Source organism: Drosophila guanche, unplaced genomic scaffold, assembly GCF_900245975.1.
Source record: "Drosophila guanche unplaced genomic scaffold, DGUA_6, whole genome shotgun sequence".
Classification (NCBI taxonomy): domain Eukaryota; kingdom Metazoa; phylum Arthropoda; class Insecta; order Diptera; family Drosophilidae; genus Drosophila; species Drosophila guanche.
The window spans coordinates 5,560,445-5,572,461 of record NW_022995746.1 but is presented as its reverse complement, the minus strand read 5'-3'; the positions used below and the strand labels follow the sequence as shown (position 1 = coordinate 5,572,461).

The 12,017-nt window shown below is 52.4% G+C and overlaps 4 protein-coding genes across 5 annotated transcripts in view; 2 read left to right on the top strand and 2 right to left on the bottom strand.

Moving 5' to 3' along the window:
• Positions 1-55: 55 nt before the first annotated feature.
• Positions 56-7,929, top strand: LOC117581790 (zinc finger FYVE domain-containing protein 26 homolog). Of its 2 annotated transcripts, none has more exons than XM_034269221.1 (8): positions 56-654; positions 712-2,442; positions 2,506-3,805; positions 3,859-5,543; positions 5,605-5,860; positions 5,925-7,018; positions 7,072-7,199; positions 7,263-7,929. In XM_034269221.1, exons 1-8 carry the CDS (start codon positions 574-576, stop codon positions 7,726-7,728), a joined length of 6,741 nt encoding a protein of 2,246 aa, XP_034125112.1. In that variant the 5' UTR covers positions 56-573; the 3' UTR covers positions 7,729-7,929. The 2 variants fall into 2 exon arrangements, with proteins under 2 accessions (XP_034125112.1, XP_034125111.1); XM_034269220.1 differs by having other exon boundaries at positions 57-654; positions 3,859-5,540; positions 5,602-5,860.
• Positions 7,930-8,240: 311 nt separating this feature from the next.
• On the bottom strand, positions 8,241-9,336 carry LOC117581801 (replication protein A 32 kDa subunit). Its single transcript, XM_034269241.1, has 4 exons — positions 9,199-9,336; positions 9,077-9,138; positions 8,450-9,015; positions 8,241-8,389 (listed from the first exon to the last, which is right to left on the bottom strand). Exons 1-4 carry the CDS (start codon positions 9,209-9,211, stop codon positions 8,311-8,313), a joined length of 720 nt encoding a protein of 239 aa, XP_034125132.1. The 5' UTR covers positions 9,212-9,336; the 3' UTR covers positions 8,241-8,310.
• An 8-nt stretch (positions 9,337-9,344) lies between these two features.
• Positions 9,345-10,909, bottom strand: LOC117581795 (endonuclease III-like protein 1). Its single transcript, XM_034269235.1, has 4 exons — positions 10,708-10,909; positions 10,165-10,650; positions 9,937-10,107; positions 9,345-9,871 (listed from the first exon to the last, which is right to left on the bottom strand). The coding sequence occupies exons 1-4, from the start codon at positions 10,810-10,812 to the stop codon at positions 9,455-9,457; spliced, it is 1,179 nt and encodes a 392-aa protein (XP_034125126.1). The 5' UTR covers positions 10,813-10,909; the 3' UTR covers positions 9,345-9,454.
• Positions 10,910-11,498: 589 nt separating this feature from the next.
• The window catches only part of LOC117582233 (GPN-loop GTPase 1), a 1,123-nt gene continuing 604 nt past the window's right edge, over positions 11,499-12,017 (top strand). The window contains exon 1 of the mRNA XM_034269844.1: positions 11,499-12,002. Coding sequence (XP_034125735.1) covers positions 11,499-12,002 — 504 coding nt within the window. The remainder of the gene's footprint in view (positions 12,003-12,017) is intronic.

The following is a 12,017-nucleotide window of genomic DNA, read 5'->3' as shown; positions in this document are numbered from 1 at the left end:
GCTGTTTCTGGTTCATATCAAAATCATAGTCCGCTCTCCATAGATAATACAATAAATTTTACTCCTACAATATGCCAAAATAACGCATCATGATATTGAGAATGGCATAGATAAACCAAACTTTAATTTTGTTTCTCTTATTTGCCTAGTTTTCATATAAGTTGGCAGCTCTATGCCTAGCAGTGCCTGCATTTTACACGAAAGTCTTTGTTGCTTTTTCAGAGAGAGAAAAGATCGACCGACTACGGGATTAATTTGATCAACTCCAGTGTGTACGGAGATAATATGCGGGCGTCTGTTATCACTCGCACTTGTGCCAGTGGAAGTCGCCAGCGAGCAGAACAGCTGCTGCCCAGAAACAAAAGCAAAAAGCGCAGCAGCAGCAGCAGCAACGAACAATAACAATAGTCCGAGTCCCAGATAGAATCGCAATCAGCAGAGCTCGAGCGACCCCACAGAATTCACATTGATTTGGAGAGGAGCAGGAGGCCTACTCAGAACTCGCCCGAAGTACAATGAACCACTGCGCGTGAGAGGGGAGACCACAGAAGAACACAGAAAACAGGTGACAAAATGACGGAGCAGCAGCAGCAGCAGGAGCATCTCTGCCAGTATATGGCCTTGCTGCCAGCGGAACAACGGAAAGTCTTTAAAGTGAGTTTCCAACACTAAACGTTGATTTTTTACTGTTATTCCAAACCCTTTTCTCAGGACTTTATCGACTGCCTCAATGGCGGCCCAGGCACTGCGCATTCCTATCAAAGTCGCCTGCAGGCGGCACTCCACTCCACGCCATATCCCACGCTGCAAATACTGCAGCTACTCCGCGACAAATCAAAGTTGCACATTGGACAGATCATTGCGGCGGTGTTGAACGATTTGCTGACAAACGATATCACATCACGTTCCCTTTGTGTGTTGGCAAACTTTCCGTCGAGCATTTTAGAGGCGGCCTCGCTGCGGCAGAAGCTTATGACGCGTCTTTTGTGTGATTCAGCTGGGAATGAGCACTTGCTGCTGGCTCTGCTGGCACGCCAGGACAACGGACAGCTGCTAAAGGATGTGCTGCACGAGCAACAGCAGGCCATTCGTGTGCAGTGCAGCGAGGGCGCACCCACGCGGCAACTGGTGCTGTGGCTGGCCCTGGGCCAACGCGAGAACTTTGTGCCCACCCTCTGTCGCCAGTTGAAGGACTTTGAGTGCTTTGCGGACAAAACGCTGAGGAACACGCTGCTGATACTCAAGCTGGCAAATGAATTTGCACTCGGCCCGCAGTCTGTGGATGAATTGGGTTACCTGGATCAAGCTTTGGCTGCCTTTGATGTGACTGCTGTGTCAGCGGAGCTGCAGCCCGTGCATCAGTTTTTCTATGCGGATTTCCAGCGTCTGTCGGTGCTGCTGCAGTTTCTGCGCACGCGTGAGGTCAGCAAAACGCTGAAAGTGGAGGCGCTGCTGCGTGCGCCGGGCGCCCTGTCCCTGGTGCACGATCACAACATTCGCTGTGACAGCCAGGAGCTGTTCAGGCTCGTGGAGGACACCTACAAGTGGCAGCAGCAAACGCCCGCGCTGAAGTGTCTTTACCGTGAGGAAATGGAAACGCTCAGCTACTACACAGCTCTGGGCCATGTCTACAATGTGATATTGGATCAGGATGAGGAGTCCTCGATCAAGTCCAAGCTGCTGCAGCTCTCCAGTGAGCTGCGGCAGATACATTCTTTGGGCACGCTGTGCGCGCTGCTGGAGGACATCTTCTTGTTGGTTTTCCTACGCTGGGAGCAGCTGGAGCAGTCCGCGCAGAACAACAAGCAAAACGATGACGATGATGATGAGCAGTACGTGGACGATGAGGCACCGCCCCACACAGCGCCACGACAGGCGTCGCAGCGGGTCCATTTCGGCTTCATCTGCCGCGCACACTCGCTGCAGGCGCTCTTCACATTCCTCAAGAGTTTTGTCACCAAAAAGCTGCACTCGCAGGACTACAAATGCGCCGCAGACCATCAGGCACGCTTTCAGCGTCTGGTGGATGCCATTAGCGAAGCGCTGTGGAAGTTTGGCGTGCTGCAAAAGATTGAGCAATCGCTGGCCAAGTCGACGCCTTCGTTGAGCTGCCTGCTGGAGCCGGAGCAGCTGCTGCAGCTGGTCCAGCTGCATAGCAGCGCCCGGGAGAAGGCCTCGAGCGACGATGAGAGTCGCGAGCGCTGCAATCATGCGTCCAGCTTGACGCGACGCAAGGCGCGCAAGCAGCGGCGTGCGATCAGCTTCAGCGGCACGGTGGACATGGAGCAGTACAGGGCGCAGCTGCAGAGCGGTTTAGGCAGCAGCAAGCGGGGCGCCAGCACGGAGCGTTCGATAATACCCAAAATGCTGAGCACGCCCGAGCAGCTGGCCATCATGGCGCTGGCCCTGAAGAACTTCAAAGATGTCAAGCAGATCATAGAGGTAAGAGACAGTCCCTTTCCCTTTTGTAGCTGCTTAAATCCTTATTTTTGTCTCCTTTCGCAGACCTTCAGCCTGGAGCACAGTCAGCTAAATCGCGAGCTGCAGTTCATGGAGCAGCAGCAGCTCATCAAGCAAAAGCTGGCCCACATTTATGCCAATTATCGCGCGCTGGAGGCCAAACAGGGCAGCCCCGCGGGCACCACAGTGGAGCAAATCAAAGGCGTGGCCGCCAAAGGCTTTGAGCTGTCGAAGATCATCAGCGTGGTGGATAATTTCGCGCAGGCGCAGGCGCACCGACTGCAACAGAGTCCCGAGCTGAGGAGCCTGCTGCAGCGGCACAGCAGCCACGGGCAGTATGGCTTTCTGCAGCAGTTTGAGGAGCGCAATCTGAATGCTTTGATCATCTGCGATTTGATTGTGAATCTGGGCTTTAATCGTGAGATTACGTGCAATCTGCTGCTGGTTATACGGCGACAGCAGAAGCAGCCGGAAAGAGCGGAGGAAGGAGCAGCTGCAGCGGCAGTCGCCTCCTCCGAAATTGGCGCCATGAATCTCTTGCAGAACCTGTGCGAATGCATGCGCTTGCTGGAACGTGCTGGCCGTCAGCCGGCGCTCAATGAGCTGCTCTCGCTGCGCTGTCAGCCACTGCGTCCAGCTGTGCTCGCCGTGCAGCTGCAGCGTGAGGCGGCCTTTGGCTTGATCCACGGCAAGGAACCCGCGGACTACGCACATAACGCAGAGCTACGTGCTCAGGCTGTGCCCTTTCAGCAGCTGCGCTCGCGGCATAATTATTTCACGCGCTTCTGCGGCTACATGGGGCAGCTGGCGCGCTTGCTGCAGCTGCGCGATGCCAACTTGGAGTACCACAACAGCCAGCTGCTGCGGCACGATCCCTACGATGTCATTGGGGAGCTCATCTACGAGTGCAACGTCACGCCGCTCGAGATTGAGGCCAATGTGGCGGCGCTGCATCTCAATTTGGTTCATGTCATAGCGCTGAATATTTGCCCGCAGCTGGGTGAGGGCTTGCGCGGACGCAAGCCGCCACGCCGCGTGTCGCCACAGAAGCAGGAATCCATACACAACTACATGGCGCAGCATAATCAACTGTTGGCGCAGCTTTTAATGGCCGTGCAGCGTGGCCAACAGCTGCCAGACGTCAGCGAAGGTGGCCTGGATTTTGCCTGCCTGCTGCAGCTGCAGCAGCTGCCCGAGTTGGAGCTGCTGGCGGCCATGCACGAGGGCAATCGCTTGCTGGCTGCGCTGAGTGCTTATAAGTTGGACAGCCAGGTCTTAGGGCAGCTCGTGGACAGCAAGGAGCTGCTGTTGCAAATACTGCTGCTGGGCATGGGTGGGCAGACAGGTGAGTGCAAAGAAACAACTGAAATTCCTTCTACATCCGCTTCCCTCTTGCAGAGTCCCCTGCGCAGCTTAGCTCACGCATAGACCAGCTCATCCTTGACCTCATCGCCGAGGATTCCCGCCACATCCAGCTGGTGGTGCACATGCAGGACCTGGGCCAGCGTGCGCGCCTCCTCAGGCTGCACTTCACGAAGATTCCCAGCAGTCAGCTGGCCAAGGAGCTGATCGAGCGCACGCTGCAGCATCGTCAGGCGGCTGGGGCCATACCCCCCGCGCTGCGCACTCAGCTGGAGCACACGCTGTCAGACATAACGATATATGCGCGCGTGTCCGCGCTGTTGCAGTTTGAGAGCTGGCCGCAGGCGTACGATTTCGGGCGGCAAACGCCGAATGTGATCTTTGAGCAGCTGCTGCAGCGACGTCGCTATGGCTTGTGCCTCGAGTGGTGCCGCGTTGTGTTCCAAACGGGCTCCGAGGGACAGCAGCGCGTGTGTCTGATCACGCTGCTTGATGCGCTGCTGGAGCTGCGCGATGGCGAGCAGTTGGACGTCTGCCTGCTGGGCATTGTGCAGATGTTTCCGCCTGCGTCGCTGGTTAACTTTCTGGACACGCACAAAGACAAGTTCCGCTCGCTGGCGCTGCTTCAATGGATCATGGACTACCTCGAGCTGCATGCACGCGATCCGCGGCCCTATCGCAACTATCAGCTGTCGCTGGTGCTGCTGGGGGAAATGGAATTGCCGGAGCGGCAGTCATTCTGGCGACTGCTACGACATCCCCTGCTCATCGTGGAGCAACTCGTAATGAATGCGCGCTTTGAGCTGCTTGCCAAGCTGCTGGCAGCGGCCAGAGCCCGACTGCAGCGCGAAAAACCCCTCGGACCGTGTCCTTACTGCTTCGAGAAGCGCGGACATGTCTACGATGTGCAGACGACGACCCAGCAGCACGGCAAGCAGCTGCGCTTTCAGCTGGGTCAGGCCACCTCCGAGGCATTTATTTTGCTCAACTTTAACTCGTATCAGCAGGATCATTTTGTGGGCCAGGAGTGCCTGGATCTGCTGCTGCGCATCTACGCCAGCAAAGCGCTGGACTACCGCTCGGTGCCATCCGCTGCCTCCTCCAACGAACAGAGCTCCTTGGGCACGGATTTGCAGCACTCGTTGGACTCGCTGTGCGGCGCCTTTGTCATGCCCAAGCAGGCGCCCAGCCGGCAACAGTGGACGGCAGATGAGGCGGCCAGTCACTGCATGTGCTGCCGCAGGGCAGCCTTTACCATGCTGATGCGACGCCATCATTGTCGTCGTTGTGGGCGGGTCGTCTGCTATGCCTGCTCCACGCAGCGTTTGCGCATCCCCGAGCTCTACGCTGAGCTGGAGGTGCGCATCTGCAATGATTGTGGATCTGCGCTGAGTGCCACAAGCGCTGGGGAGTCGCATTCGAGCTCTTCGCGTGAGCACAGCAACGCTTCGGCCACCCCCTCGCTGCTGGACTCGTGCAAGTGGCGACTCAGCGGCAACATCACGCACGACAAGCTGCTGCGCGAGGAGTTCTCCTACGAGCATGCGCCCAGCGTGGCCATGAGTCTGTCCATCCTGCGACACCATCAGGAGCAGCGCAGCTGCGTGGATCTGCTGCTCTATCACTGCCGCAAGCTGGAGAAGTTGATTGTGCCCAATCCCGAGGTGGACTACGGACTGGTGGCCAAGATGATTAATTGTTTGGCCTTTGCAGCAAAGGTTTGGCGAGCGCAAAGGTTCCCTTATGGTCTGCCCACTGATTCCCTTTCTCTTCCTGCAGTTCCGCGGCGCTCCGGGGGAGTTTGAAAACATTCGCGAGCACTCGGAAATCATTATGGCTGTGGTGCAGCAGGGCTGTGAGTCGCTCATACCCGTGGGTCCACTCGATAATCACAATTTGCGCAAGCTAGCGGATGCCTTGGTCGAGGCGGAACACTGGACATTGGCGCTGGAGGTGCACCTGAAGTGCGGCTTTGCCACCACTGGGGTAATGGCTGCCCATGGGCTGGCTTGTCTGCGTGCTGGCTGCTATGAAGCGGGTAAGGAAACGCTTCTGCATCAACCGCTAGCTGCTCTCATTATCGTTCTCTGCCCTCGCCACAGCACGCGAAAAGTTTGGACACTGCATGACGCGTCTGTCCAATGAGCAGCTGAACAGCAGCATTTGCAAGAACATTTTTGGCCTGGCTGCGACCCAAACGGAGGCCGTGCTGCTGCCCCGAAAGCGACCGCAACGTGGTCCACCGCTGCTGCAGGAGATACTCCAGCTGATAGCGGCCATGCCGCAGCTGCAGCCACAGCCGGAGACGCTGCATCGGGCCTCGCTCATACGCAGCTCCAACAGCTCGCTGGCATCGCTCTTTACACGTCGCCGTGAGCCTTACGTGCAGCAGCGACCGCAGCAGGAGCCAGCGCTGAATGTGATGAATGCTTTGGCGAATCTAAAGAACATTGCCAAGGGGCAGTACGGGCAGGGGCAGGGCCATGCAACAGTCAACGAGGAGTCCCGCCGCCAGTGTCGCAGCTTCGAGGAATCCCTTCACTATGTCCTCACCTACGGCAGTCAGGGCGACATTCTCTCGTTTCTCATGCAGCGCGAGGAACTGCGCGCGGCTCTGCGCTACTGGCAGCAGCAGCAACTGGACACGGAGCTCTTCATTCAACACATTTTTCAGCCACAACTAGCCACGGGCAGTCTGCCCGCTTTGGTGGAGGAGCTGCAACAGTTGGACGACGCGCAGTTGGGCGCCTGGCGACTGCCGCTGCTGCAAACCTGTCGGCACCTCGAGCAGCAGCAGCAATTGAACTCGCTCTACCAGCTGCAGCTGCTGCTCAAGGATCCCATAAGGGCGAGCATGACGTGCGTCAAGTTCTATGCGCTGCAGTGTGAAAACTTCCAAAAACTGCAAGCCAATGCGCAGCACCTGCTGGCGGCACACATGCATCTGCAGGGGGAACTGGACCTCGCCGAATGGGAGCATCTGCAGCGACAGCAGCATCAGGGGCGACGCGCGAGCGTGGTCAGCGCTGGCAGCTCTCATGGCGCTTGCTTTGCCATGCAAATGGATGCACGTGCGCTGAATGGACACATCAACACGATACGCAGGCAGCTGGAGGTGGCTAAATTTCTGTCAAAATGCGAGCGGGAACAGTCGCCCGAGGAGCAGCCTCTGCGCACGCTGCAAATATTGAAGCAGGTGAGGGGAAATCCATCTGATTATGGCCACTTTTTGACGCTCTTTCATTGCAGATTCGCAGCGAATCCAATCGGTGTACGCTGCCTACGCTGTTTGAGGGCGCTGCAGACCGAATTCAGTTGTGCATTTTGGTGCTGCTTTGCGGCAAGAACATTGATGAGGGTTTTGGACTGGCCTACGGGTACGTTTTGGCTGTCTATACATCAAAGTCACGCATTAAGCACAGCAAATCCTTTCTTTATAGCATCATCCAAGACTACAAACTCTCCGCCATGAAAGTGTTTGGTGCCACAGCCAAGTATTTGGCGCGCAATCAACGCCTCTCGGAGGTGGATCGTCTGCTCGACTGCATTGGCAGCAATAATGGTGGCGCCGTCAGCTCGGAATCCGATGAGTTACTCTCCATAGCCATCAATGCGGCGGTGCACAGCAATGTGCCGGAGACCAAGCAAACGTTGGATCGTCTTATAAAGCGCATCTCAAACGTGGAGCTGCGCATTTCCTCGTACATCTACATTGGGCAGCTCAAGTCTGCGTATTTGTTGGCCAACAAACACGAACGGCTCGCGGACATACGCAAAATTCTGAGACAGGCTGAGCTCACCAATCAGATACACATCAAAAAGTTGTGCGAAATGAAGTTGCAAATGAATTTGGGCACAAATGTAGCAGCAGCCTCCGCCTCAACGTCCGCGTCTATGCCGCTGTGATAAAGTGATAAAAAATCCAACAGGCAATATCAATTATATTTTACATCATTAGTGGCGCCCTTTTTGGGCTTAATTTTAGTAGCTAACAATTTACCCCTAGAACAATTTTTAAATATTTCCAAAGCCCCGCAGCAAAAAGTATTCTCTCATCGCAAACAAAAAAAAAACCAGCTCAAAGACTTCCTTCCTTAAGTAACCAAATTTATATTTGTTTGTGTTTTATTTGTATATTTTATAGTTTGTATATTTATCTCAATGTTATTCAAGTTTATTTCTTTTTTATTATTATTAAATCGTGCTATAAATATGCCCAGAAGAAAGAGAATTATTTGCACATTTTTTTCATCACTTATTGCGAGCCGCTGCACAGCTGTTTGTAAATTCACCTTGTGCAGGTGCCGTTGTGCGCTGTGGTGAGCACCAATAACGGATTCACCACGCTCGCAGCGAAACAAGTGCTGGAAAGGGATAGACATAGAGGATCACAGCTGCTCCTGGAAAACGCTTTAAGCTCGCCATTCATTTCAATAAACTTAAACATTTATTCATTAAATTACAAGATAAGCGATTATAGGTTGCCTTTTACATGGTGCAAATGAAATGATCTGCATCTATGCTGGAGTAAATGTGACCCTCCGAAATCATAAAGTCCAAAATGTTGCTAAAAAGAATCGAATAATAAGAAAAAATTGAAACAAGTGGCAGAAAATATTTAGCTTACGTCAACTCGCCATCACTGATGTGCGAGAACTTGGCCTTCAGCTCCTTGCGACTGATGCCCTCCTCGGACATGTTGCTCTTGATGGCCTGGAACACAGCCTGCTGCTTGGCATCCAACCCACTCACAATGGCCGAGCTCTGGGAGGCGGTGAAATCTGTGGCCATGGCAGTAGAGCCCGCATCGCCCTTGGTCTGATAGTCCTCAGCCTTGTAGCGTGCATTGAGCACCTCTAGCAGATGTGTGCACACCTCATTGGGATCGAGAACGGGCAGCAGCTTGAACACCATCAACGTCTTCTGGCCCGCCTGCGAGCGTGTGGTGCCATAGACCTTGACGTAGTTGTTCAGCATCACTTCGGGTGCCTTAAGGGCATCACCCTCCTCCAGCCAGTAGTGGGCATCGATGCGACCGCTGTGATCCTCCAGCGTGTATGTTATCTTGGTGGAGGAAGTCTCCACATTTCGCACAATTGCCACCAGGCACGCCATGCCATACTGCATGCCAAACATCTCAATATTGCCCTCGGGCGCATCCACAATTTGCTTCACCACCAATGGCACAATTCCCTACGCAATTTGAGTGACATTTATACGCAAATTCTGTTTAGTTGTGTGCTAAAATAATTACCTCTCCTTTTTTTTCGCTGGCGGCGCCCGCCGGTGCCGTCTGTGTGGCATTGAAATCACCAACTAAAAGACAAATTACAGCTCTAGTTATTTAATTTGCTTGATGATTAGGCTTAAACTTACATGAATCATTCATTTTGATCTGTTTGTATGTTTTCTTAATTGTTTTAAACAATAATTTCACAAGATTTCTCCCTGTAAACAACAAAACGCGCCAAATAAAATAGTGTGGCTGTATGTTGTGATCCAAGAAATACTGCTTTGGTATATTTCAGTTTGGTAATACATGTTTAATACTTTTTATTACATTACAAATTTAATTTTCGAAATTCTTTGATTTTGTTTATGGCATAGCAGTTTAGGACTTTTAGTCACCTTTCTACCTAACACCTTTCTTAGTGGGAGTGGCTCCCATCTTGGCTGACGGACATATATCTTTGTTCAAGCATTGCCCGCAATTGGGCTTCAGAGGCGTGCAAATAGTTTGACCGAAACCCACAAACAAATGATTCACCTCCGCCCAGAGTGTCGAGGGTAACCAGCTCTCCAGTCCCACACGGGTCTGCTCTGGCTCCTTGGTGGGACGTGGTAACCAGCCCAAGCGGTTGGATATGCGATGCACATGCACATCGACGCCAATTCCCGTCAACTTGTCCCAGGCAACGGCCATGCAGATGTGTGCCATTTTGGGTCCAACGCCGGGCAGGGCGATCAGCTCTTTGACATTGTCCGGTATGTCCGCATCGTACTTGTCTATCAGTATTTGTGTGGTTTGTTTAAGGTACTTGGCTTTGTTCTGAAATGGTTTTTAGGGTTGGGTAAATCACAGAATTCTGCCACTGGTCAATGGGCAACCCCCACCTTATAGAAGGACACGGGATGCAGTAGGGTTTCCAGTTCACCCACTGGCATGTCCTTCAGGCTGTCGGGTGTAAGTGTGCGCGCTTTGAGTCGATTCATGGCCTCGTAGGTGGTTTGATCTTTCGTTTGGCTGGAGAGCATCAGAGCCACCAATTTCTGGAAACGTTGTGTCTGTCAAGGAGGAGTTAGATGTGTAGATTTCTTTTTGTTAACTGTGCTGAGCCCTACCTTTCCATCAGCACTTGGGTCGGCGCATTGATGACAGCCCATTGTGTCCACAGGGGCGGCATTGAGACTCCGCATGGTACGAATGTTCTCCAGCTGGCGATACCACAGGGACTGCGGCGACACAACGTCTTCGTTTACCAGAGGATCAATTTGCTGCTTTATCTCTGGTTTTAGTTTCTTCTTTACTTCTGCTTTTGGTTCCTTCTCTTTCTGTTCCTCCACTTCCTTCTTAATCCTTGTCTTACCTTCCTTCTTCACTGCAGCTTCTTTCTGTATGGCTGGCTCCCCTTCCGCACCAGCAGCCAAGGAACTCTGTTGATTACGCTTTTTCTTTTGCGGCACTCGAGCAGCGATCAACACCTCCTTGGTGGCTGTTTTCTGAATGGTCTCCCCATTTAGTAAGCGCTGTTTTCGTGTTTGTATGGGCGAAAAATATAGTGCACCAGTGGACGCTGCTGCACCGCCTACGACCAGATCCTCAATATCCTGGGAACAATTAAATGCGTCTTAGATTTGCTCTCAATTCAAACTCTACGCACCTACCCGCACGCTGCTGGTTGCCCTTTTAATTATTGTAGTTGGCTGTATGACGGCACCCTGTTTAGCTAGCTTGCTTGCCAAGGTAAGTTTCTTTACATTGTTTGCCATATTTGTGGTTATTTGTGCGGTTGTTTATGTTCATTAAATAATTTTGTTTATTTGCAGCAAGTGAGAATGCAGTATTATCTGCAGACAGCGCAGCGGCAGAGAAACGGTGAATACCGGCAATCGGTATCTTGCCGGCTTTGCATGTGGAATATTGAGCCATCCGGTCACACTCCTTGATTTATTTACAAAATTAAATTGTTTTAATGTTTTCCAAACTCTATCGCCGTTTGAAGAGCCTTCCAAAGCCTTGGAGCGCAAACACGAGCCGACTCTCCATTGTGTAATTCCAAAACCTAGGAGCCTCACAAATGTATGCAGTGGCCAGGGTAAAAGGATATATTTCTGATCAAAATAAGTTTTAAAGTTTCCGCCTCATATGGTCTGTCTATCGCACAAGAATATCGATATTATTTTTCCAACTACCATGCATCGATAAGTAGAAAGGAAGGGTGCAGGAAAATTATCTAAAAATGTGAAGAACTTACTAAAAATTCAGAAATTTAGTTCGATTGGTGATCAGAAAAATGTTTACCTAAGCCATTCCGTAAATATATCACCCATGAGGATATATTATCAGCCAAAACAATAGGTATCGATATATTGTTATATCAATGCATTAACATCCCATCCCTATACGGCGCACGTTTTGTTTTGTTTCTTCAATTTCGAAATAAAAAGCCACAACAATGGCTGCCAAAGCGTCCAGCAGTGAGGCCAGCTTGGATAACATTAAACTGGAGGCTCTATCGCTGAGCGAGGGCATCCAGGACGCGCCCGTCTGCATTATAGTGCTGGGCATGGCCGGCTCCGGCAAGACGACCTTCACGCGCAGCCTCATCCAGCACGCTCAGGAAAAGTTTAATCCGTATGTGGTAAATCTGGATCCCGCATGCCGTGAGGTGCCCTATGCGACACACATTGACATCCGCGACACAGTCAACTACAAGGAGGTGATGAAGCAATACCAACTGGGACCCAATGGCGGCATTGTCACAGCCCTCAACATGTTCACCACCAAGATGGCAAAGTTCGCAGAGTTGGTGCGCCGGGCCGGGCAGCGGGGCCACAAGTGGTGCATCATTGACACACCGGGCCAGATTGAGGTGTTCACGTGGTCCGCCTCGGGCAACATTATCACCGAAGGGCTGGCCACCATGTTCCCCACCATCATTGTGTATGTTATGGATGTGGTTCGGTCGGCATGT

Coding starts and splice junctions, on each gene's coding strand:
- LOC117581790 (XM_034269221.1), top strand. CDS start 574: ATGACGGAGCAGCAGCAGCAGCAGGAGCATCTCTGCCAGTATATGGCC. Junction 2,443..2,505: donor ATGTCAAGCAGATCATAGAG/GTAAGAGACAGT, acceptor CTCCTTTCGCAG/ACCTTCAGCCTGGAGCACAG. Junction 7,019..7,071: donor CGCTGCAAATATTGAAGCAG/GTGAGGGGAAAT, acceptor CTTTCATTGCAG/ATTCGCAGCGAATCCAATCG.
- LOC117581795 (XM_034269235.1), bottom strand. CDS start 10,812: ATGGCAAACAATGTAAAGAAACTTACCTTGGCAAGCAAGCTAGCTAAA. Junction 10,651..10,707: donor GGGCAACCAGCAGCGTGCGG/GTAGGTGCGTAG, acceptor AATTGTTCCCAG/GATATTGAGGATCTGGTCGT. Junction 10,108..10,164: donor ACCCAAGTGCTGATGGAAAG/GTAGGGCTCAGC, acceptor CCTCCTTGACAG/ACACAACGTTTCCAGAAATT.
- LOC117581801 (XM_034269241.1), bottom strand. Junction 9,016..9,076: donor CCAGCGAAAAAAAAGGAGAG/GTAATTATTTTA, acceptor CAAATTGCGTAG/GGAATTGTGCCATTGGTGGT. Junction 8,390..8,449: donor ATCAGTGATGGCGAGTTGAC/GTAAGCTAAATA, acceptor GATTCTTTTTAG/CAACATTTTGGACTTTATGA.